This window comes from Neovison vison, chromosome 13 (assembly GCF_020171115.1).
Source record: "Neovison vison isolate M4711 chromosome 13, ASM_NN_V1, whole genome shotgun sequence".
NCBI classification, from domain to species: domain Eukaryota; kingdom Metazoa; phylum Chordata; class Mammalia; order Carnivora; family Mustelidae; genus Neogale; species Neogale vison.
In genome coordinates this window covers 5,591,840-5,617,094 of record NC_058103.1, presented here as the reverse complement: position 1 = coordinate 5,617,094, position 25,255 = coordinate 5,591,840, and the positions used below count along the sequence as shown (strand labels likewise).

The following is a 25,255-nucleotide window of genomic DNA, read 5'->3' as shown; positions in this document are numbered from 1 at the left end:
CTCCTTGACAAGCGGCCCTAGTGTCTCTGCTGTCCCCACGCCGGCTGCTTCCATTAGCAGGAGTCAAAGGGGCCTCATAGTCTCCAGATCCTCCTCAGGATGTGCCCCTTCAACAGATCCACCCTGGAAAAAGCTGTTCCAGAAAAACAGTCCCTCACACGTGCATGTGTTCCCGCAGAACAGCATGTGCCACGGCCCCAGGGCCTTTGCTCCCACATAGCCTCCTGGTCACCCTGCGTGTTAGTCACAGACGTGTGCTGTGTGTGCGGTGGACACCAGCTCCTCCAGGAAGGGGCCCTGCAGCCCCTTTGGACTTCTCCTAATAGAGCCAACGGGGCAGGACCACCCCCGACCACTCTCCGCTGCTCACGTCCCTCCCTCACCCACGTTCACCCGCCGTCCTGCAGTGGCCGGAAAGCAGGTCTCAGAGCGGTGCATACGTATTCTTTAGCCCAAATGCACGCTATTAAAAGGAAAATTAATGTTCACCGTTAGTCACTTTTAACGTGTTGTATTCTCAAATGTAGCCTTCCTGGGAACACCTTTTGTTTTCCAGAACGGAGGGAGCAGTCTGTGCACCGTGGACGACTCCAACGACCATGTGCTGTCCGTGTGGGACTGGCAGAAGGAGGAGCGGCAGGCCGACGTCAAGGTCTCTCTCCAAGCCCCACGCCGGGCTCCACTGTAATTTCCCCAAGCGGAGCCTTCGGCTCCCGCTGGCTCCCAGGCCCGGGTCCCTCTTCTCGGTGGGCCACGGGCTCCCCATTGCCGTGCCGGCCCTCGGACCTGACACCAGCCCCCCGGAATCCCAAGCCCGCCCCTCTCCCCTCCCAGGGTGCGGTCCCAAGTCCTGGCAGGGTCTCCTCCGCCTTCATGACACCCGTAAGGTTTCCTCCTTCCTCGCATCACAGCCCCTCCCCTTCGGAGCCACTACCGTGTTCCCTGTTCGCTGCTGCCTCATTTTATTCCACACATGTGTGCTCGCGCTGTCATGGGGGGCGCTGCAGGTGTGGTGGTACGGGAGGTGTCCCCCTTGTGCCACAGGGCGGGGACAGGGGAGTGGGGACGGGTCAGGAGCAGCGAGGGCCGAGGGAGAGGCCAGCGTGGCCAACACGGGTCTTGGCCAAAGCTGAGTGGCCCCTGCGAAGGCGAGCGCCCCTGAGGCACCCCAGCACCTCTGACGGGGCCCTTCCGACAGGGGTGCGCTGGGCTTCTCTTTACCACCCCCGGTCCATCATGTGCGATAGGTCCCGCAGCTTTCCTTACGCTCTCTTGTATTTTCCTCCTGTGGAAATCATGAATGGATCCCAGGCGTTACAGACTTGACTTCAGGTCCCCATCCTGTCCTGTTAGCTTTAGACCACTTTACTTCCCGGCCATCAGGACCACCATCCATTGCCTTATCTTTCTCCCTCGAGTGTATGGGATGCTGGGTCCGTATTCTAATCTGGCATGTTTCCTATCACCAGCTCGCTAACATTCTGGTCGAGTATTTAAGTTCTCGCTAGGTTGCTAGGTTGAAAGTTGTCAGAGGCAAATTATCACCTAGGTTTAAGGCTTGTGACTGAATTTCGAGCAGAAGGAACAATCAGGGTCAGATTCATGCAGCCAAAGTGCAGGTGCTGTGAACCCAGTGAATAGGTCAGGGGCAGTGCAGTGACCCCCAAGAGCCAGATCCCCAGCCCTGGAGCCCCGGCCTGGTCACCAAACCACCGGCAGAGTCCTGGGAATTACCAGGAGGGAATCCCAGAGCAAACAGGACAGCCAAAGTCAGCCAGGAGCGATGGGGCTGGATAAAATCCAGATTCCTGGGTCCCTGCCAAAATTCCCATCCCCAGATGGGGCTGAGGCTTGACACCACATTGTAACACACGTCAGGCAATTCTGTTTTCAGCCTCGGCTGGGAATCCGTGACGGGAGATGAGAGCAAATTCTTGGGTTCTTAAGTTTCCACCCGGCCCTTCAGCAAAGACGTGCTTCGTGCCCACTCCTGCTGGGCGCCCCCCTCCCCTGTAGAGAGAGAGGAGCTGAGGTCCCTGTCCTCGGGGCTATGGCCCAGCGGGGGAGACAGACAGACAAGGAGAGGTTATGACACCCAGCAAACATAAGCTGAGTGTTTATGGAAGGTGAGCTCAGTGGGGAGAAAAATCAAGAGGCTTTAGGGCTCGGCCCGGACAAGCTGTCTGTGGCTCAGCTGTCACTTATTTTCTGACGTGTCCAGAGATTTGAGACATTTGATTCTCCTGTTTTGCTCAAAGTGTTCTAATGAAGCCGTGTTTGCTGCGGATTTCCACCCCACGGACACTAACATAATAGTTACCTGCGGAAAATCACATCTCTACTTTTGGACATTAGAAGGAAACTCCCTTATTAAGAAGCAAGGATTATTCGAGGTAATGTTACATTCCACTTGTTTGAGTCTTTACTGAGCGGTGCATGTGGTCAGGGCTTCTCTGGGAGCAGTGAGGTGTACCGCAGTCTCCAGAATGAAGATTATTCCCGGGGACCCCTCACAGAACTGAGGGCCCCTTGTGTCTCTGTGGGTATCCTTGGTGATGCCAGGAAGGAAAGATGAACCAACAAGGGGAGAAGCGCAGGGACAGTTGCTCTGGGGGCCGGGTGCTGCCCCCCCACCATGCATGGTCCTTGCAAAGAACAACCAAGAAGGTCCTGGGGCTTTTGAGTACCAGGGACAGCGCCTCCATCCCGGCAGGGGCCCAGTTAGAGGACTGCTTTGTTCCAGTGCCGGGCCCTGTTCTGAGGCTCTAGTCAGGACAACACAGCCCATCCCATGACACCCTCCTCTCCCCCAACTGTCTGCAACTTTAAAATTGCCAGGAATTTCACTGTTTTAAAGCAGATAGTCTCGCTGCATACGTTCTATAACAGTAGATGAAAATGAAAGGCACGTGCGACTTAGGAGCACCGTGCCTGTAGGTCAGAGGAATACAAATTAGAGGGTGTCTTGACTAAATACGTGTATATATTTACAACATTCCGCAGAAGCAAGAAAAGCCAAAGTTTGTCCTCTGCGTGACTTTTTCCGAAAACGGTGACACCATCACTGGAGACTCAAGTGGCAACATCTTGGTGTGGGGAAAAGGTAACACAGACTTGTTCCCAGAGAAAAAGATGGGGAGCGAATATTTTACGAGGCTAAACGCAACTTCTCTAAGAGCTGTCTGTGAACGGAGTTAACAGAATTTCAGCTAAACCCCAAGTTTAATAAGTGCCTACAAATATGGGTGCGTGTGTAACCTGAAACCTTAAAACTAGAACAGAAGAAAACAAGAATAGCCAAGAATTGTGCACTTTCTATCACTGCAGAAGGCTCTTTAAGCCTAAAATATTTGGATGGAATAGCTTTAATAAGAGTTCTATTAACCAATTATAATGGTGAAGGTGTCAATGACTATTTAGCTATAAGACACTTAAATAACTTCCCTGGTTCCCGCGGCTTCTTGCAGATAGTTATTGAGAACTAATTGTGTGCGAGACGGCACGTTAGCCACTGAGCACACGGATGATCGCAAGGCCGTGGCGCCAGGGAGCCCACAGCCGCGTAAGGAAGATTCGTTACTCAGAAAACACCCATCTGGTCAAGTTCAACGAGCGTTTGCAGCAGGAGGAAAGGGAAACCACACCATCCCTGTCCTCAGAGGGCTTAGAGTTAGGGTTGGGGGTGAAGGCAGAAACAGACCCCTGGATGTGACTTCAGGGTATTGTGGTGACTTCCCTAGTGTCCCCACTACTATGGGGGCAAGTGCTTCTCTCGTCACCCCGTTTCACCCTTAGCAGGCTCCTACAGGATAAGCAGGACACAAAGGGGAAACTGAGGTGTAGGACAGTGAAGCCACTTGTCGAGGGTGTGAACCCAAGCCCCCGTTCTTCACCGTGCGCAGTCTCGCCACGCTCCCTCCGTCCTCGGCTTTCCAGGAGCGTGTCCTCCTGAATCGTGACGTAGCGCAGAGCGCGCTTGTCTGCTGCTGCACGAGCTTCTAGAAATTGCGTCCCTTGTAGATGCACATTGCAGAGATGTCCTAACCGACAAGATGCTACTTTAGAACCAAAGAGAAATGGGAGGGACGGAGGCGACCTCTTGGATAACGTCCTGAGGATGGTTTTCTTGGTGTGTTAGGTACGAATCGGATAAGCTACGCTGTTCAAGGGGCCCACGAGGGGGGCATTTTTGCACTTTGTATGTTACGGGATGGCACGCTGGTGTCAGGAGGAGGGAAGGACCGCAAGCTCATTTCCTGGAACGGAAACTATCAGAAACTTCGTAAAACTGAGGTAAGATAAAGCAAGCAGCGTTATCGAAATTTTTTTTTTTCTCAAAGTTCATTTCGAACCTCCCAAAACTGGTACACTCAGGTCATGATCTCCTGGTCCTGGGATCCAGCCCCATGTTGGGCTCCCTGCTCAGCGGGGAGTCTGCTTCTCTCTCTCTGCCCCTTCCCCTGCTCATCTCCCCCCCTCCTCAAACAAATAAGTAAAATCTTTTAAATTAAAAAAAAAATCTTTCATCTTTTTCCACTTTAATTTCCAGGTGTGACTCTGGAGACATCACTACCTGGAACTAACATTTACTGCGTATTTACCTTGTTCGTGGCTGAGTGCCAACATATTCTCTAAAGCTCTCTCTCCTTTCACTGTCGATTTTACCACCTTAATTCCCTGCATACCAGTAGGAACCACAGGAAAGAAGTTTAATCTGCCTCGTACACACTCACTGGACCCCTCCCCCAGGCCCTGGGGACCTAGGAGCAGACAGACATCAAGGCGGGCATCAGTGCAAAGGCTAAGGGTCCCTATCCATAGCGTCCAGTGGACACATTATAGACCTTCTCCAGCCTCTGAGTGGGTGTGTACAACACTCACAACACATCACGTTACATCCTGTAACCCGTTCTATCAGAGGGCAGCGTGGCCCACTGCTTTGGCAGTATTGATACGGTTCTATTGATTATTGCTATTAAAAAAGGAAGGCCTCTGGGTGAGCTTTGGAAATCGCCTCCCCGTTCATGGAGATTTTCATTGTGATGCCATTCTCTATCCTAATATTTGACCATCATTTCACTGAATGGGCTCCTATGTTAAAAAGATTTTATTTATTTATTTGACAGAGAGCATAAGCGGGTAGAACAGCAGGCAGGGAGAAAGGGAGAAGCAGGCTCTCCGTGAAGGAGAGAGCCCGATGTGGGACTCAATCCCATGAACCTGGGATCATGACATGAGCCGAAGGCAGACGCCCAACCGACCGAGCCACCCAGGCGCCCTGGGCTCCTGTGTTAAATGGTAACTGCAACAGAAGCCTCAATGCCTCATCCAGTTTCTAGAAGATTCTCATTTTTTTAGCATCCATGCCTTCCTTGTCCTTAGCATGGATTATCGTCACCTTTTCCCAAATCTGTGCCAACAGACTGCACTGGAGATGGAAGGTTTGTGAGAGAGCAGGCGGCGTCTTTCCTTTCCAGAACTGGGGTGCCCAGAGTCCCCCAGCAGGGCCTCTAAGTTTGTTCCTTTATAAAGTGCGAGAACCTCTGTTTATTTCATCATGCAGCAAATTGATCTTGGCAGGCATATTTTGAAATTGTTTTGTCTTAAAATTTAGGTAATTCCATATGTTTACCGACATGAACAGTGGATTTCAAAACTAAGTCGTACGGAGTTGCCAAAGAATTTACCATTTTAAGTTACAGTAAATTTTAGGAACTTTTTTTTTTTTTTAAAGATTTTATTTGACAGAGATCACAAGTAGACAGAGAAGCAGGCAGGGCGGGGGGGGAGGTGGTTGAGAAGCAGGCTCCCTGCTGAGCAGAGAGCCCGATGCGGGGCTCAATCTCAGGACCCTGAGATCATGACCTGAGCCAAAGGCAGAGGCTTTAACCCACTGAGCCCCCCAGGCGCCCCAGGAACTCTTCTTACAGCTTATTATTCTGTTCTCTACTTTCCAAATTGTACCCGCTACTGCTATCCAAAGCCACAAGAAGAAAAGAGTAAACTAACCAGTGTTGTTTCTAATTTTTTACTGCAACCAAGAAAAAGATACTTCATTTTTCATTTTTTTGTTTAACAACCTTACTCTTGCCGATTCTTTTACACTTATATACATGTTTGGAGTTTAAACGTCCATTGTGGGGTTTTGATTGTTCACTCAACAAGTCCCAGCTCTGGACCTTGCTCTCTCTCCATGTTATGTGTGCGTGTGCACATGTGCACGTGTGTATGTGGGAGGGAGGAGGGAGGGGCTGTCATCATGATATGTAAACACACACTTGGAATGGTGGAGCCAATATTTAAGGACATTTTCGATGTTTTCTTCTCAATGCAGATTCCAGAACAGTTTGGCCCGATCCGGACAGTGACCGAGGGGAAGGGCGACGTGATCTTGATAGGCACAACTAGAAACTTCGTTCTGCAGGGCACTCTGTCAGGGGACTTCACACCCATCACTCAGGTGCGCTCCCGCCCAGCTGGCCCAGCGCGGCCTTCACCGGCTGCAGAATCAGAGGCTCAGAGAGCATGAGAGAGGCTTGCACACGGGGGATGATCCCTTTGTCTTCTAGCAGCGAAGCCTTCCTTGGCATCAGTTTCAGCTGTTGTCCTGGCTTAGGCTGGGTGGGAAGGAAAACGGGAGGGCAGCCGAAGGCGTGCAGATGCCACGGGCCCCGCCCGAGTCTCCCCGAGTGTTTCAGAGAGCTTCCTCTGTCTTGGTCCTTTGCAGGGTCACACCGATGAGCTCTGGGGACTGGCCATCCACGCCTCCAAACCTCAGTTTCTGACCTGCGGGCATGACAGACACGCCACTCTCTGGGACGCTGTTGGTCACCGGCCCGTCTGGGACAAAGTCATAGAGGTAGACATGCACGCTACGTGGTGTTTTTCTTATGAAAGTTCATCTGGAACACGTTCGTTTATGTTTTTGCATGCAGTGGATAGAGAAAGAAAATTGTCCTAAAGTAAATGTCACCCAGGTCACCCCCCTTTGGCCGGCATTGGTTTAAACACGGCCTCAGGTGGTCCCCTCCGTGTCATCCTGAAGTTTGCTGGTGAGTTTTTCAACAGCACGCTAGCCTTGCAGAGTTGGGGGGTTCCCCTGAGCGCAGAGTTCCTTCACCGGTTTCCGTGCTCAGAAGCCTGTCTTGAGCCCATGCCCCGCCTACAGCGCACCTTTGCAACGAGCATTTACGCATCCGACGTAATTTATCTCTACAATTGGAGTTTGACCCTCGGGCTTTAGACTTCCAGGGGGCTTTGCTGTGATCCTCACAGAAGGAACTCAGATTACGTATTAGACCATGGGGACGTTCTTGTCCTGCCTGCGTGGAGCCAGCAGCGGGGCAATGACTGAGCGCCGGGCACTGGGCATGCAGGAGCTGGAGCCTGCACCTGCCAGGGCGCCAGGTGACCGGGTTGGAAGCCGAGGCTTAGCCAAATCCGCTGGCTGGCCGTGGCCGCTAGGTCAGCAAGTGACAGAGCCAGCACTTACCGCAGCTCAGTCTGATTCCCTGACCCCCGCTCTTCCCCTGTGTGGAACAGACTCTGAAGCACCGTACATCATTGTAGCCCATGTCCTTGCTGACGTGTCCCGCCCTCTGCAGCCCCCACTCCTCCTCGCAGCCCCCACCGAGGGCCCGGCACTCCCCAGCATGCCACATCTGCATTTCAGCCCTTTACCCCCGGCCCCTTGCCCCCAAGAAGGTCGCCGAGGGCCTAGAGCTGGCCGCCACTGGTGGAGCTGAGCCCCGAAGTGACAGGACCCGAACCCCTCAGACGGAAGAGTGGGTCGGCCCAGGTGGCAGGATGGGCTGAAGGAAGCGGTGTCCTGTGTTGGACCTGTCCCCCTGGGGGTTGGAGGAACAGATGGGGGGACACAGCGGGGCGGTGACCTCCCCTGCTGCTCTTCGGCCACAGCCCCCCTGAAAGCAATCCCAGAGGCTCTATCCCCCTCCTGCTCCCCTGACCGGTCACCCCTCAGCCCGACAGAAGGGAAGGGGCTCAGAACCAGGCGCCAGAAAGATCTCTGGTTAAGTCCTCGCTCCTTAACCCACTGCCATGTGGCTTTGGACGAGAACCTCCCTGTGCCTCAGTGTCCTCAATGGGGAAATGTAAGGAGCCTGAGAGAATTAATGACACAGCAAAGCTCCAAGCGGAGGTGGCTCTCTCTGTGTCTCGGGGCGGCCCTGAGCTTGGTTGCAGCTCCCACCTGAAGAATGCATTGCCCAGAACAGAGCCAGTACCTGCCGTCTCGTTTTCCAGTAGACGCAGTCACGTCTCGATGCCCGTCTCTATGTCCATTCCCACGGGTGCTGCTTTCTCGGTCTCCCTGTCACCAGCCTCCTCTCACTTGGGTCCATTCGAAGCCCTTCCACCAAGGGACCTTCTATCTAAAGCAGACTCAATCGTGTCACACTTTTCATTTTTAAAGATTCTACTGTTTTTAAGTCCTCTCTACACCCAGTGCAGGGCAGGAACTCAACACGGAGATCAGGAGTCACACGCTCTACCGCCTGAGCCCGCCAGGCACCCCAGTCACGTGACACTGTCTAAGGAAAGAAAACAGTCAGTGTCACCATGCTCTTGTTTCCCCGTGATCTCAGCCCTGACCGTGGAGGCACAGCCTTCATTAGTGACGCCCACACACCTTCCATCGCACCGGGACATCCCAGCTTGGGATGCCCTTTCTACCCGCCATTCCTCAAATACGCCCCACACTGGGTCGCTTCGGCCTCTTGGGTCACACTCTCGTCCCCACAGCACCTGATCCCAGAAAATACTGATCGGGGTGTCCACTTCCTCTTTCACCAGCCTGATCCCTCCTGGACGGAAGCTCCAGTTCCAAGGGTCCAGGAAGCATCTGCCCAGTCTCCCGGTCGAGCTCCCTCTAACTCTCCCTCTCTTGTGACTTGACAACTTGCTTCTTCCTCTGTCACCGGTCCCATCCCACCTTGTGCCAGAGTTAGTGACGGACACGTTAGTCAGGGACACTGGATCCAAACCTGAATGTGCTTCCTGGCTCAAGACCCTTCCGGGCCTGCCGAGTGTGCAGCATGCGCCCCCGGGGGCTCTGAGCCAGTGTCACTACTGGCATCGGGCTCGGCGGTCCTGTTCCAGGGCCATCAGGCACACCATGGGGGTCAACCCAAGGGGCTGCCAGGACTGGGAGAAAGAGCATTTATGTTTGGTCTGTCTTCTGATTCCTGTAGGCATGAAAAGATAATTCAGACAGAAAGAGGAAAGCCTCTAAAGGGACCCATATCTAGTGTGACGGACACGTGACCTTCACCAGAGTAGGAGTCCGTTTTCCTCTCTTGGAGCGCAGAGAGCCTTGTTGTTTCAGTGGGGCCACGAAGCCCCTTTGGAACATCCGTGCGTGTGTGTTTTCTGCGGTAGTGCTGTGTCTGGCCATCAATTTACACTTCCTTTACAATGTTTTAGGATCCAGCTCAGTCTTCTGGTTTTCATCCTTCAGGGTCTGTGCTTGCGGTGGGAACACTGACTGGCAGGTGAGTCCGTGTCGCCAGGGCTCTTCTTTGGGTGTGTGGCCTCCCGGGGTCAGGCGCGGGGTGGCTGCCCCACCCAGCTTCTAGCCACCGCCCCCCCGCCCCGAGAATTAAGCCAGAATTCAAAACTAACAGGGAGGACGGTGACCTTCGCATTTAGGACAGGGCGGGGGAGGAGGTGTCTGACGAAAGCGCTGGACCTTCCTGCCCATGCACAGACACACATGTACACGCACGCGTGCGCACACACACGCACACACAGACATGCTTGCCTACAGTTCCAGGGGATTTGTGAGCTCCCCAAGCCCTGATCTGCAGGCTGTGGGAGGAGCCTCAGCTTTGGAATTGGGCGAGAAAGCATTTCAAAGCCCCAGGGGTTTAAAAATGCTTTTCTTGCTGCCCTTTCGAAATTCTAGAAACTGCCCAGATCCCGAGCCTGGTGCTCAGATTCTGCCAACATGTATTTACCAAGAGTCTCCAACAGGCCAGGCAGTAGGCCTGCACTTGACTCCCGGCTCCACCACTCAGCAGCTGTGTGTCTCTGGGCCAGCCAGACAACCTCTCTGAGTCGTTTCACATCATAAACCGTGACAGTATTACCTGCCTAGACATGCGGCCCTGGCGATTGGAGGAGGTGGCATGGGGGGTGTTCTCTGGGGTGTTGGTGGCTCTGGTGCTCAGTGTTTTGTACATTTTGATTACACTTTCATATCGTTTGTCATGGTACATATATGCTTGTTGAGGTTTAATTCAGATAGTTTTAATGATTTCCTCCCATCCTTTCTCTCTAGAAAGCAAACCAGTTAGACTCTGTTGGGATGACTGTGGAGTGTGTATGAGGGAAGAGGAACCATTTATAAGTCACAGGTCACAGCATTTTAAGAGCGGGGCACCTCATAGCCAACAGAATTCTTTACGAAAATGTTTTGCTGCGTGTGCATTTGTGTGCGACACCCACACATACACACACACACACACACACACACACACATACACACACATCCTCCTTTTAACTCTCCCGGGGATGGTGGAAGCTTCAGACTCCACGGGCTCTGATGAGCGGCTGACAGCCGGTGATCACCAGAGCCACGTGCTGACTGTGAGCGGTAGGACAGGGCCTGGGGGCCGCACCAGGATGCCCAGAATCACAGACAAGGTCCCGTGGGTGGGAGAAAGGACACGTGGACTCTAGTGCTTCCTGCCGTGTCTGCCTCCCACATTCTGGTCCTCGCGCCAGCCTTGGCTCTGGATGGGGCCGTTCACGGGTCTCTGGAGCATAGCCCATCAGCCCCAGCCCCTGCACTTATGTTCTGGCCTCTGTTCACGGTCAACAGCACGTTAAAGGTAAATGGTTGTTGAAGACACAAGTCGAGAAGCGAAATCCAAATTTCGGGGTCAGCCCGTCTCCTGAACTAGGAAACAGAGAAACTGGCACCGCTCTCTGGCCGAGCCCGTGGAGTGTCCCCTGTCTGGGGTCCCCTGCGTCTGAAGGTGCCACAACAGGGCACCCACAGTCCTTTCCATCCCTGGAAACACTGGAGTCCCGTGACTGTCACCACCGAGAACACACAGGCCGGAGATTACACGCACCGAGTACCGAGTCCTTGTTGGCAGATAGAAAGCACGTCTGTACCCCTTAGGGTTTGCTTCAACACTGTGCCTCCACGGTGGCCTTGGCCCTTATCCTCACTTTATAATCAAGGACGTGGAGCCCAGACCAGGTCCGTGGCCGCCCTTCTGCCACCCTCTCCACCCAGGCTTTCCCTGGGCTGTTGCTGCCAGCATCACTCCCGGGAGGCCAGACACCCCAAGGCTGGCCCAGCCCAGCCCCTGGGACCCACCCTGCTGCTCTGGGGCCAGATGTCTGGGGAAACCCATGCAGGGGCCCCATTTGCTGCCTCCTCTGGCCGGGGGCCTAGCCTCCAGGCTTTCTGTCCTTTGAGATACAAGTGACAAAACTCAAGCCCTGAGGTCCCTGTCACACCACATCATTTCAAAGGACAGCCAGCATGCTGCTTCTTTCTTTAGGAAATGCTTATCTGAAGGAACTTTTCCTGAAAGAAAAGCCGAGAATAAGCGTTCTTGTTAAGCCGACAGAGTATTTATGAAGAGGAATGGTTTCTAACATTACTGTCAAGTGTACGAGTCTTCCTTTATCTTCTCACCAAACAACTTACCGTGCTTTTTCTCGTGTCCCAACAGGTGGTTTGTGTTCGACACGGAAACAAAAGACCTGGTCACCGTTCACACGGACGGAAACGAGCAGCTGTCCGTCATGCGTTACTCCCCAGGTGCGAGCTGCAGTCCGCTGGCCAGCCAGCTAGGAAATCCTGCGTGGATGTCTTTAAAGGAAGAAATCTCGCAAGCCGCCTGAGCGGAGCTTAAACTGTCCTGCTTCTAACTGTCAAACGTAGACAGAATTAGACCGACTCGCGTACTGAGTGCGGGGGGTCACCACCCAGCTGCAGACAGGACCCACGCTTAGCCGTTCTGGCTTCGCCGGAGCCCCTTCGAAGCAGTTCCCAGAACTTAGCCCTTTATCTGTTAATATGATCAAACAGATCTTGAAAAGATGAGGCCTCTTTATTTATTAACACCTTTATTCAGGTGTAATTGACAGATTCTGAGTGAATTCAGGCCACCATACCGCCATCACCACAAACCTTGCCATCGCCCCAAAACTTCCCTCCCTGCCCCTTAGCGATTAAGCTCTACTCCCACCCCTCAGCCTTAGGCAACCACTGATCTGCTGTCTGTTCTATAAATCGCCTTTTCCGGACACTCCCTATCAATGGAATCATATACTTCAGAGATCTTCTACCTGGAATACTGGTTTTCGAGATTAATTTGGGTTGTTAAGCATGTGTCCGTACTCAATTCCTTTTGAAGTGCTAGATAGGATCCCACTTCATGGATAGGCCTCATTATATGCTTATCCGTTCATCCGTCAGCGGCCGCGGGGGTGGTGTCTGGTTTCTGGTTATTACGAAGAGTGCCCCTGGGAGCACTCACTGTAGGTCTCCTTGTGGTTTGTTTTCATTTCTCAAGGGTGAATTCCTAGGCAAAGGACTGGTGGATGGTGTGGTAAATCTGTCCAACATTTTATGAAACGGTGCCCAACGGCTGGCCAGAGAGTCTACATGGTCTCGGGTTCCCACCAGCAACGTGTGGGGATTCGGGTTTTTCTCTGCATTTCCACAACACCCGTTATTACCTGCCTCTTTCACGACGACCCTTCTGGTAGGGGTGGAATAGTATCCCGCGCGGTTTTAACTTGACTCCCAAACTCGGAAACGCTGGGAATGTTCGCCTGTGCCTGTCAATCACGCCCGTACCTTTGGTGAAATACCTTTTCAGGTATTCTGCCTGTTTTCTAGTCAGGTTGTCTGTCTTACTCTTGAGTTTTAAGAGCGCTTTCTAGGGTCCGTGCATACGTTCTTTATCAGCTCTGCCACTTGCACGTTTTCTCCCGGGTGTGCCTTGTCTTCCCATCTTCTTAATGGGGTCCTCTGAAGCAAAAGCTTTCCATTCTGATCAAGCTGTTTCTCAGGCTTTTCTTTGAAGGATCACTCTTTTAGTGTCGCGCCCAAGTCCTGAAGCTTTTCCCCTTGGTCTTCTTTCAGAAAGGTGATTGTTGGGGTGCCTGGGTGGCTCAGTCCGTTAAGCGTCGGACTCCTGGTTTGGGCTCAGGTCATGATCTCAGGGTCGTGGATCCAGCCCCGTGCTGGGCTCCACGCTGGGTGTGGAGCCTGCTCCAGATTCTCTCGCGCCCTGTCCCTCTGCCCCTTCCCCTCCTTTGTCTCTCTCCTCTCCTCTTAGAAAAAGAGTATTTCTCTTCGAGCGGTGTCAGTCACATGCCATAGACTTTCATACGTTGTGTTTCCACGTCCATTCCGTTCAAAACATTTCCTGACTTCCCTAATGATTCCTTCTTGGGCCTGCGGGTTCTTTAGATGTGTGCTGATGAATCCCGAACGTTGGGGGATTTCCCATGTCCCCTCCTGTCGCGGCCTAGAGCGTATCTTGTGTGGCTCTAATCAGGCTTGGTTCATGGAGACTTGTTTTTATGGCCTGACACTGGTTGTCCCGGACCGTGTCCCAGGCGCACTTGAGGAGACTGTGCGTCGTGCCCTCCTGGGGGCAGTGCCCTCTACGGGTCGGTGGGACAAGCTGGTGGCCAGCGCCAGGGCTGACCGATGTGTCGCTGCGGTCGTCCGTGTCCTGTCTGACTGCTCCGGCCGTGGCCGAGAGGGAAGGCTCGCCGTCTCCCGCTGACACCGTGGGACCTGCTAGTTTCTCTTCCCGGCCCTCTGTTTGGCTTCACACATTTTGGGTGGAGGACAGGCCTGAGCTGCACCCCAACACCGCCAGCCAGGGAGGCTCGCATCCTCCGCCCGCGGCCGTGCGTGCAGGGCGTGTCCGGAGTTCAGGCCGTTTCCGGGTCTGCCTGGCTCCTACTTCCGCTGGCGCTACGGCGTCTTCCCCGGGCATGCGCACAACCTCGCCGTGGCCGCGGGCTTCGGGCGAGCCGGGCTTCTCTCCTGACTGCCCCACTCAGGCACGTACACGCATGCGCGCGGCCTCCCACCGCCACAATGGACTCACTCCAGCCGCAGCCGTGGGTGCAGCCTGCGGGAACCACGGGCGCTCACCCCTCCACCAACCTGGAGATGGTCAGTTCTGTCCACAGTGCTGCAGGGCAGAGGCCTCGCCCAGAGCTTTGTAGGGAGTGAGCCGCCTGACCACGGAAACAAAGCCGCTGGTGCTCAGAGCCCTGCCCGGCCAGAACCTCGGAGCCCCCCAGCCGGTGGGCGGAGTGAGCACCGCCCCAGGCAAGCGCCCCAGGGACTCATGCTGTCCTTCCCCCCAGGTTCAGCAGCTTTTTTTTTTTTTTAAGATTTTATTTATTTATTTGACAGAGATCACAAGTAGGCAGAGAGGCAGGCAGAGAGAGAGGGAAGCAGGCTCCCTGCTGAGCAGAGAGCCTGATGCGGGGCTCGATCCCAGGACCCTGAGATCATGACCTGAGCTGAAGGCAGAGGCTTTAACCCACTGAGCCACCCAGGCGCCCCCAGCAGCTTTTTAAGCATAAACACTTCTCGGATGGATTTATGCCTTTGATCATTTCCAGAGTACGGAAATGGTTATTTTGGTCGGTTTTGTACGTCTTTATAATCGCTTTATGGGGAGAGGATTTGCCAGGCTTCTCCCTGGGCCACAGCTGGAAGCCCTGCCTACTTATTTTTAACATAGCCACAGTGTCACTGTCACCTGCTCAGCTCAAATAGCATTAACTTCTTAATATCATCAAGTATTCGAATAGTCAGTATTCAAATTTTCACTTGACTTCTTAACAGTTTAAATTGGGATCCAAAAAAGTCTCACACATAGTAACTGCCCGGGATGTCTCTGAAGTCCTTTTTTTTTTTTTTTTTTTTTTTGGAAAGATTTTATTTATTTATTTATTTAAAAGGGAGATAGTGAGAGAGGAACTACAAGCAGGAGAAGCGGGCGAAGGAGAAGCAGGCTCCCACTGAGCAGAGAGCCTCATGCAGGGTTGGATCCCAGGACCCTGAGATCATGACCTGAGCAGAAGCAGACGCTTAACGGGCTGAGGCACCCAGGCGCCCCTGAAGTCCCTTTTAATCCATAGTTCCTCCTGCTTGTCCTCTCTGTCCCTTCTCCACCCCCTGCCCCCTCTCATGTGTACAATGTTCACTTGAAGGAATGGGCTCATTTTTCCTGTAGTTGTTTTCTCCACTCTGGATTTTGCTGAGTGTGTCCCCATGGTGTCCTATTAACGTGTTCCTCTGTCCCCTGGACTTCCTCTGATGTGATGTTTGCTTCTAGAGCTGGATTCCATCTAGGTTCTGTTTGTCTTACTGTCTTCCAGCTACCAGAGAATCACATCTTCTCTCACTTTGTGTGATCTTAAGAGCTGTTGGTGCCCAATCCCCAAATCCACACGGGGCTACAAATGAGCGGTTTGGCGATGTTAGATATTCTTCTTCACTTATTAGATATAACAGTTCCATAAAGAAAAACTGCTGATCATCTACTTTGTTATCCAGAAGCATGGCAGCATTCGTTAAGAAAAGTCAAGTTAAATGCCTGATTTCTTTTTTTTTCTTTTTTAGATTTATTTATTTGAGAGAGAGTGTGCAAGCAGCAGGGAGGGGCAGAGGGAGAGGGAGAGACAGTCTTAAGCAGACTGTGTGCTGAGCATGGAGCCTGACACGGGGCATGATCTCACAACCCTGAGATCACAACCCAAGTGGAAACCAAGCGTTGGAGGCTTAACTGCCTGAGCCACCCAGGTGCCCTTGCTTGGTGTCTTTTACTTTATTTACCAATTTCCAAAATAATGAATTTGTTCTCTGTACCCCTTAACATCGATGAGTCAGTGGTGGTGGGTTGGATGCCATTGTGAACCAAAGTATATTTGTTCTCTTTCCCTCTGGGATAGTTATCACAGGTGGAGCAGTTTACTCATCACGGGCCAGTGGAAGCCTGAGTCCTTCTGACAGTGTAGGTGCCAGGAGGGCTCATGGCTGCTGGGCGGGCGCTTGCTTCTAGGCCTTGTCATTGGATGCTTGTGTTTTAAGAAATGCTATTTTTCTGTGATATGCAGGATATTCAGCTACACACTCTCGGAAATAGCAGTTTTGTCCTTGGACATACTTGGCCAAGACTGAGCTTCTACTGCGTTGTAGGAATTCTCTATTTTATAGGCTGAATGGTCATCCTCTCTATGTCATGGCGGAGCTGTGTTCTTAATCTCCTCTTGTATCATTAGAAAAGGAGCACCCCTTCCAGATGTGTTTTCCTGGTGCCTGAGCAAAGTTCACACTTGTCACCCTAAACAGACAACCCCCCCCCCTGCCTCAGGGACCTTGGAACCTTTTCTCCAATGTTGAGAAGATGTTTACTCAGCTCAGAATGCCTTTCATTCTTGATGTTTTAAGTATCATATTTTACTGTTAATTCTGGCAAATATTTTGCATTCTTCTATGCGTATTATATGTTTGTCATCATTTTCTGGTTATTTGATTGTTCTTCAAATGCAAGAAGCCCTTGTCTGCACTCTCTTTCCTAGGAAGCCCTCAGATCTCTACCAGCTCCAGTGGACGTGAGCGGAGTTCTTTGGGGAGTATATTTGCATTTCTTGTCAGTTATCCTCATGGCCATCCCCTGGAGTAGGGAGCCCAATGTGGGGCTCAATCCCAGGACCCTGGAATCATGACCCAAGCTAAAGGCAGCCGCTTAACCAACTGAGCCACCCAGATGCCCCATGGAGCTTTTCTTCATTAACCAGGGGACCCTTTTCTCAAAGAGGCTTTTGTACACCATGTTCATGGCACTGTTATTCTATGAGAACTATTCTAAGTGGTAGAAGCAACCCCCGTGTCCATCAGTAGATGGATGGAGAAGCAAAATGTGGTCTAGCCATTCAGCAGAATAGTATTCAGCCTTGAAAAGGAAGGAAATTGTAACACATGATATAACAGGTGACTCTCAAGAACGTTACGCTGAGTGAAATAAGGCAGACACAAAAAGACAAATTGTATGATCCCACTTACAGGAGGTGCCTAGAATAGTTGAAACCCTAGAGCTGGAGCAGCTAAAATTATAACAGATGGTTCCATTATGAAAGAAAGTTAACAGATGATACGGTAGTTCTTACCTTGAGGTCACTGGCTTAGGAGTGTACAAGCCAGCATGCCGACATATCGCGTGGCAGGCTTTCAGCCGTGCTTTGCCCTTAATCTATGTCACAGGGGCAGCAGAACCAGCAACAAAGTCCTCCAGCCTCTGGAGTCAGACTGCCTGGGTTCAAATCCCAGCTACCGGAAGCCTGTGTGACCCTGGGCAAATTACTTTACCACTTTTTGCCTCAGCTTTCTCTCCTGAAAAATGGGCATATCTGCCTGTCTTCAGGGTTTATGAGGATGAAATACATGAATACAGGAAGAATATAGGAGGAGTTTAGGATGGTACCTAGTGGACACTACATAAATGTGAACTGTTGTAATTTGATAATAATTATCATTAGCCTTTAGTGTTTATCATCATCATTATTGTCAGGGCCCTGTCAGTTGGAGAACTCAAGGGTGGATGGTTTCTCATGCAGCGCTGCGGCCTTCTCAAGAACCATCACCACAGACCATCCCAGCATTGCCACAGGCCTCCAGGCCCCCGCTGTCCTTGGCCTGTTTACCCCTATTCCATCAGGATTCCCACCTGGGACAGGCTGACTTGGTCTTGCCAACACCCTTATTTTGACCTGGCCCAGGCTAGGACTTCCTGAAACAACATTTCCTGATGGTTTGTTTCCTGTAGGGCTCCCTACCTTGGAGAAGGAAAATCTGATGACAGTGTTTGGGGGGAGAACCTTTCTTAATGACTTACGATGGCCAGTGACCCCCAGGACCTTTCCAAATGCTATTCAGGGAATCCTCTGAATTGCTAGGAAACGGAACCATTGCCGTGCTCTGTGGATGGAGGCGCTGGTGTTTGGTGTGAGAGGGGACGCATCGCAGTCCCCCAGCCGGTGCGCAGAGACCCCGCTCCTCGGGGTTCCATTTCAGACCCTGGTGCCTGCCCTACACATGGTTCCTGTCTCCTTCCTTCTGCTTCCTGGCCTCAGGAAAGTCTGACCCTCTCTGGATTAGGCTCTTGGGCCTTGTTTCCTTCCCAGCATATCCTGCATCGCCCCTCTTTGCCTTCACACTTGGCAGCTCCTCTGCCGGCTTCGAAGGTGGGCTCTGCTTTTATGCTACATTGAGCTCCTTCCCTGTGTTTCCACACAAGCACCAAAGCCCCATTCCTTAGTCTTTCCTGAGGCCAGAAACCCAGGCGAAAATGGTAACTGATGGCCTATTTGGAAGAGAGGGGGATAGGGCCTTCCAGGCAGGGCAGGGGGTGGGAGGGAAGACAGAGCGTGCAGAGATGAGGTAGGAGGGGTCTTCCAGGCAGGGCAGGGATAGAAGGGAAGACAGTGTGTGCAGAGGTGCGGTGGGAGGGGCCTTGCAGGCAGGGCAGGGTGGTGGAGGGAGGACGGTATGTGCAGAGGTCTGAGAGCCTGAAGCTCAGTGAGGAGCGAGGTGGCCCCGTCCTGGAGGCTCTTGTCGGCCCATCACTGAGGGAACGAGTGTTGGTCCTTCCCTGTGGGAGTGGCAGGGATGGAGCTGCTAAGAGGAGAGAGCTGGTCAGGAGTGGATTTCTTTAATTTTTTTTTTTTAAGGATTTTATGTATTCGACAGACAGAGATCACAAGTGGGCAGAGAAGCATGCAGAGACGGCGGGGGCGGGGGGGGGGGAGGGAATCCATGTGGGGCTCGAACACAGAACCCTGGGATCATGACCAGACCTGAGCCACGCAGGCACCCCCAGGAGTGGACTTCTACAAAGACAGCTTTGGAAGAGGTATAGGACTCCCTGAAAAGCAAACTTTTCTCTTTAAGTCCCTGATTTGGCTATTTTTTTCTAGATCTGTGATGTCACTAGCATTACTTCTTGTCATTGATAAGTGTTTGTATTTAAAATAAACATCAGGGGCACCTGAGTGGCTCAGTGGGTTAAAGCCTCTGCTTTCGGCTCGGGTCATGATCTCAGGGTCCTGGGATTGAGCCCCGAGTTGGGCTCTCTGCTCAGCGGGGAGCCTGCTTCCCCGTCCCTCTCTGCCTGCCTACTTGTGATCTCTGTCTGTGTCAAATAAATAAATAAAATCTTTAAAAAAAAAAAAAAAAGTCATTGCGTATTTCTGCAGACGGGACCTTCTTAGCCATCGGCTCGCATGACAACTGCATCTACATCTACGGGGTCAGCGACAACGGGAGGAAGTACACGCGTGTTGGCAAGTGCTCGGTAGGCGCTCTTCTCATTCTCGCGGGGATGTGTGTGGTCACCACGTATCTGTCGTGCCAGGAATTTACAAGGCACATGAAACACATCCCGCTCTTCCTTCCCAGGGTCATTCCAGCTTCATTACCCACCTGGACTGGTCTGTGAACTCACAATTCCTCGTGTCAAATTCTGGAGACTATGAAATCCTTTACTGTGAGTATACCCCAGGGCCTGTCTGGGTTTGGATCACATAGAACATTCACTCTGCTGACCAGAGACTCTGAGACCAAAACGGGGTCTCCTGCAAAACCCCACTTCCCATACTGCCTCGGCCTGTGCCCTCGCCTCCAGGCCTCCGTTTCCTTTTCTATAACGCAGGGGAGTTGGGAAGGGCCACCTCTAAGATCCTTCCCACCACTGAGATCCTTAGGGGCCCAGGGTAGTGTGGGCCCCTCTGGAGCAGAAGATGCTGAGCTCCAAGGAGAGGGATGCCAGGTCCTGGAGGGAGACACCAGAGGGGGGCAAGTGGGGCAGGAAAGAGTGGGTTGCGAAGGCATCATCCCCAGCAGGCAGACACAGTGAAGTCTCTCCTGCCTGGGGGGACAGCAGTCCCTGGGGCCCCTCCTGCTTCTCTCCCCACCCCTCCTGGCAGTGTCTGTGTCCAGGCAGGACCTGAGGACACCGAGGATGATAAGGCTGGCACTTCCGGAGCACAGGCCACATCCCATGCACTGGTCCTCACACGTGTGCCTGGCACCTGCCGTGTGCTGAGCTCTGGGCTAAGCACGGGGATCGTGGGGCAAAAGGAGGGTCTCGTGTGCAGCCTGCAGGATGGTACTAAAAACTTTATATACATTTTCTCTCATGATCCAAAGCTCTCCAGGCTTATCCCTTTTATAGACAGGAAATCTGGGCTCAGGCACGAGGCCACGGCATCAAGAGCCAGTGCGCAGGGAGGCAGCTGTCCACTTGCTGGGGAACCCAGACAGGTGGAGCTGCTGGCTTGGAGGAAAGAGGGAAATAGCACATGCTAGATGGTACCCGGTCTTCCCTCCCTGCACTGTCCAAGGTGCTGCTTGACACAGGGCAGAATCAGAGGGACAGACTTCAGAAATAGGCCATGGGTCTAGAGTCTTCTCAGACGGTCTCATACGCTATGAGTGAGAGCTCGTTTGAGGAACAAACAAATCACCTGGGTATGACTGGTTTCCATAAGCTGCTACTCCTAACCCTGGGCTGCAGGGGTGTGTGTGTGTGTGTGTGTGTGTGTGTGTGTGTTGGGGGACAGCTGGGGGGCCTGAGTGACAGCCTGTGGCAGCTGTTCAAGGGCTCTGTGGGGGAGCGGGGAAGGGAGACACTGACCAGTTGGAGGCCAAGGTACCCGCGGATGGTCAAAGAGAAGCCAAACTGCAGGAAACAGCCCCAAAGAGGGAAATGGATGGGAGGTGGTACCCGGAGGCCCCAGGGGTTGGGCACAATTGCAGCCGTGAGCCCAGCTCCCATGGGGCTGGGAAGAGGAAGGGGTCCCACTCCACAGGGCTCTGTCGCTGGCGGGACAGGGCTCTAAGGGCCAGCCTTGTCAGGGGAGGAAGGGGGCCTTTGGCTCAGACATCACCAGATTTGGATCTGCTTGTTCCAGGGGTTCCCTCTGCTTGTAAGCAAGTTGTAAGTGTGGAAACTACGAGAGACATTGAGTGGGCTACTTACACCTGCACTTTGGGGTTCCATGTCTTTGGTAAGTTTTCTGAAGCTTTCATTCAGTTCAAAATAACGTATATCCACTTTTAGAATATTTCTCTAATAGTTACAAGTTCTCATGGTTGCCGGTTTTGTCCAACTGCTCTGTTGCCACATGAACCCTACACGGACATGCTCCCTGCTGCTCCCAGGGGAAGAGCCAGGCAAGAACCAGAGAGAGGTTTAACCCTTATTGTATGAGTCCTGAGATAATATTCTAGAATCTTCTATGAGGTTGTGCCAGACTTCCTAGAAAGATAGGCCAGATGGCACTCAATCTATTTATCATTTGTTAGGTTTTTTTTTTTTTTTTGGTTCTTTAAATTTTTCACTTCCTGTAAAGTTGAGATTGGAATATATTTATAAATGGTGTAAAATAAATTACCACAGTGTAGCAGAATAAAAAAGAAAAGACAATATTTATAATCTCTTTATGTAAGACCATAAGTCAGTAAGGTGGTCAGAATTTCACAAATCTCTTTAGAGCTAGCATTTATCATTTTCTGGTATAAATGCTAGGAACTCCTGGCTTTAGATCTGCCAGTTGAGAAATGGATGTACAGTCAGCTGTCTCAGATGCAAAGTTATTGGGACCAAAAGGGTCTCCCAGAGCAATGATCAGCAGACACTGCCCCCTCCCCTCGCCAGGCTCCAGACCCATGGCAGGCAGATGCCACACCTGCCGGATGCCACCCGAGTAGCCACAGAGGGCAGATACCGAGAAACACCGAGGGCGCCTGGGTGGCTCAGTCTGTCGAGTGTCTGCTGACTCTTGATTTCAGCTCAGGTCATGATCTCAGGGCAGTGGATCGAGCCCTCCGAGCCCCCGTCCTCGGGCTCCATGCTCAGCGAGGACTCTGCTTGTCCCTCTCCCTCTGCTCCCTCCTCTACTATACACACACTCTCTCTCTCATAAATAAAGAGAATCTTGAAGAAAAAAAAAAAAAAACCAACACCTGAAAGGCACATACAGGGTTAAACAGTCCTTTGGAGAGTCTCATATAGCGTTCCCCCCCAAAAACCCAAAAGTTAGGAAACTGTAGGCTGAGGACTGGTCAGCTTCCCCTCAGATGCTTTGGGAATAAAGGAAAGGCATTGTGTCCCAAGCCAGGGTTTCTGGCATGCTCTGTGCTGTGGAGTCCAGAAGGAAGGGGCCCCCGAGAGTCATAGGAGCCCAGAGAGCCTGCTGTGGCTCTCGCCTGGGACCAGTGATCTGGGAGCTGCCACAGCGGAGACGATCACGGGCAGGCTGGGAGCTGGCCCAGGCTTCGAGAGCCAGGGACTCCGGGCCATCTGATCTCTGTGGCAGCTCAGTGGCGGGCCCCGCGCAGCGTGCCCCGGTGTCTCTGGACTTCAGGGCTCTGTCTGCGGCCTTCATTTCAGGAGTGTGGCCGGAGGGCTCTGACGGAACTGACATCAACGCCGTGTGTCGGGCCCATGAGCGGAAGCTGCTGTCCACCGGCGATGACTTTGGCAAAGTGCACCTGTTCTCTTATCCTTGCTCACAGTTCAGGGTATGGTCTTCCCCGGACCCTGCCCTCGGGGCGCGTGCGTCGTGGCCCCACCTGGCCGTCTGGTGATTGACTAGAAAGGCCGCCTGCATGAACCTGTCAGTCTCACATGCAGACACGACCCTGTCGTCCTGCTGTCCTGGAGCTCTTCTGGGCTCCCCACTGCTCTCTGGGGAGAACCCCCACCCACAGAGCCCTTGGAGCTGGCTTGTCCGCCTCTGTGGCTTCCTTCATGGGCCTCAGGGCCCCCACCAGCCTCTCTCTGCTCCAGCCCTGCTGGAGCAGAGCCAACACCAGTGCCAAGATCACCCTGCCCTGTCCTTCCCAGAGCTGAAGGCCTTCGCCTTCCCCCTCAACCCGGGGCACCTGGTTGGTCCCTCCTTTGGGCGGTCCCAGGCCTGGTACAGCGCTCGGGCCCTGAATGTGTGCCCTGCCCGTCTCTGTCCCCCCACGAGGCCAGACTCTGGGGCTGCAGGGAGGGCCTCCATGCGGTTTGTCGGCACGCCCCTACTGCGCCTGTGCACGAAGCAGGTGCACGTGCGAGAGCGGCCGCGGGAGGGAAGAGCGAGCGTACAGTTCCAGGACTTTCCGACTGCACGGGACACTCTGCATTAAGCTCTTTCTCTGTCGTTCTCCCCCAGGCTCCGAGCCACGTGTACAGCGGACACAGCAGCCACGTCACCAATGTCGATTTCCTCTGTGGCGACAGCCACCTCATCTCCACGGGCGGCAAGGACACCAGCATCATGCAGTGGCGGGTCATTTAGTCCAGCAGGAAGCGCGGGGGCAGGCCAGGGGCAGGCACGCGTGCTGGGCTCCACCACTGTGATTTCTGTTCTGTCTGAGAAGTTCCGACAGACCTCAGGAAAACCACTCCCTCTACCGGTTACCTTAGCTTAGCGAATCAGTGAGCGTCACACCAGAGCAGTGGTTCACGGTTCTCCTCGGTTGTACAGTATATAAAACAGTGCACATTTCATACTAAAACAACATGCCAGGGTTTACATTATGGCGACATCAACAGAAGCGACTGGTATATCCTTCATAACTTTTCTACGAACCCTTCAAAAATGGTCACAGAAATGCCTTTTAAAATATTGTACATAAGCTTTACTCTCTCCCCACCTAGCTCGCTAAGTCAAATATTTATGATGATAATGAGGTACTGAATTGGGATCACTATTGAGTAATTGGTCCTAAGGGGATAATGGAGGAGATGGAGGAGAGCGAGGCGGACTGAGCTGCACAGCTGAATCGGGAAACACACATGCGGCTTCACTTGGTTACATTCTCCGAGGGTTCCTTCCGTCCTCCCTCCGGGAGGCTGGCGAGAAAAGGGTTGCAGTCTTCTTGGGTTAAGCAGACTGTCCTCCAGAGTAACTTCCGCACTTCAGCAGGGTATGCAGGCACCGTAGAGTCTCAGTGACACTGTCCGCCTACCCCAGGGCAGGCCCCCGCCTCACTCCCTTCTGTCCCGCACTCACTTGCCCGGAGGAGCGGTGGAAACATCTAAGCCACCTTCTTCCGTCTACGAGTTGGCATGATCTGGTATTGTATAGGACTGTAGAAATTCATCCTAAAGACGTAAGGCTAGGCTTTACTATTTTACGCTTATGGACATTGTATATTTGTATTCTAAGACCAAGTAGACCAAGTTAAAACAGTATCTCTGAAGTGTACAATAAACCTGCGGCGGGGAGAAGTCTGGAAGGTTCCACCAGGTGCCAAGGGCAGCTTCTTCTTCTGTCTTCTGTGCGTGGACGGCTCTCTACACTACAAAATAAGACTGTACTCTGACGAGTCAGACAGGTGGCGTACGTTTGTCAAGAAGGCCTTATCCATTTTGATTGTGTGACAGATTGAAATTTATTGTTTACATTGGGGAATGTATGTCAGATTTTAAAAACAGAAGAGTAATAAACAGACTTAAAAACAAACATTAAGATTTCTACTTGTTCTAGGCAAGTAAATGAATGGAATTACCCGAACTCCACGGCGCTGGTTGTCCACAGTGGCTGACTAAGCACATCTGGAGGCATGTTTGTCCCCTCTCCAGCCTGCGGCGCAAGTGCGGGCCACCAGTAGAGACGTGTATTAAAGATGAATCTGTTTGTATGTATCCTTATCAAATATATTCTATAATGAAATTAAAGCTGAAAAGGATTTCTTATTGACCTATAATCATGAAAATATATAAATTAAAATATTTAAAATTAGACATGATTCACACTATATTCTGTTTCATAGACATACTTTTTTTTGTTCTCACCTGGGTCATTTGCAAATGGGACTTTAGCTGGCATACAGTGTGTAAGCATCATCGGATTCGAGGACTATAAAGAATTCAGCTTAGGGGCACCTGGGTGACAGTGGGTTGGGCATCCAACTCTTGGTCTCTGTTTGGGTCGTGGTCTTGGGGTCATGGGACTGTGCCCCACATTGGGCTCCACGTGCACTTAGTGAAGTCTGCTTGGGACTCTCTCTCTTCCTCTGTGCCTGCTGCTCATGCTCTCTCTCTCTGTCTCTAAAATAAATCTTTTTTTAAAAAAAAGGAATTCAGCTGAAGGATGTCTGCCAGGCTCAGCTGGAGGAGCATGCAACCCTTGATCCCAGGGCTATAAGTTCAAACCCCATGTTGGGGTTAGAATTTCTAAA

General features: G+C 52.3%; 1 protein-coding gene across 4 annotated transcripts in view; it reads left to right on the top strand.

Moving 5' to 3' along the window:
* EML1 (EMAP like 1) overlaps nt 1-24,816 on the top strand; it is a 176,689-nt gene extending 151,873 nt beyond the window's left edge. For all 4 annotated transcript variants that reach the window (XM_044232166.1, XM_044232168.1, XM_044232165.1 and 1 more), the window contains 13 exons: nt 557-652; nt 2,259-2,393; nt 3,004-3,103; nt 4,139-4,293; nt 6,335-6,460; nt 6,728-6,859; nt 9,442-9,509; nt 11,709-11,797; nt 19,276-19,373; nt 19,478-19,565; nt 20,992-21,087; nt 22,473-22,603; nt 23,242-24,816. In XM_044232166.1, coding sequence (XP_044088101.1) covers nt 557-652; nt 2,259-2,393; nt 3,004-3,103; nt 4,139-4,293; nt 6,335-6,460; nt 6,728-6,859; nt 9,442-9,509; nt 11,709-11,797; nt 19,276-19,373; nt 19,478-19,565; nt 20,992-21,087; nt 22,473-22,603; nt 23,242-23,367 — 1,440 coding nt within the window. In that variant the 3' untranslated portion in view covers nt 23,368-24,816. The remainder of the gene's footprint in view (nt 1-556; nt 653-2,258; nt 2,394-3,003; nt 3,104-4,138; nt 4,294-6,334; nt 6,461-6,727; nt 6,860-9,441; nt 9,510-11,708; nt 11,798-19,275; nt 19,374-19,477; nt 19,566-20,991; nt 21,088-22,472; nt 22,604-23,241) is intronic.
* The last annotated feature ends 439 nt before the right edge of the window (nt 24,817-25,255 follow it).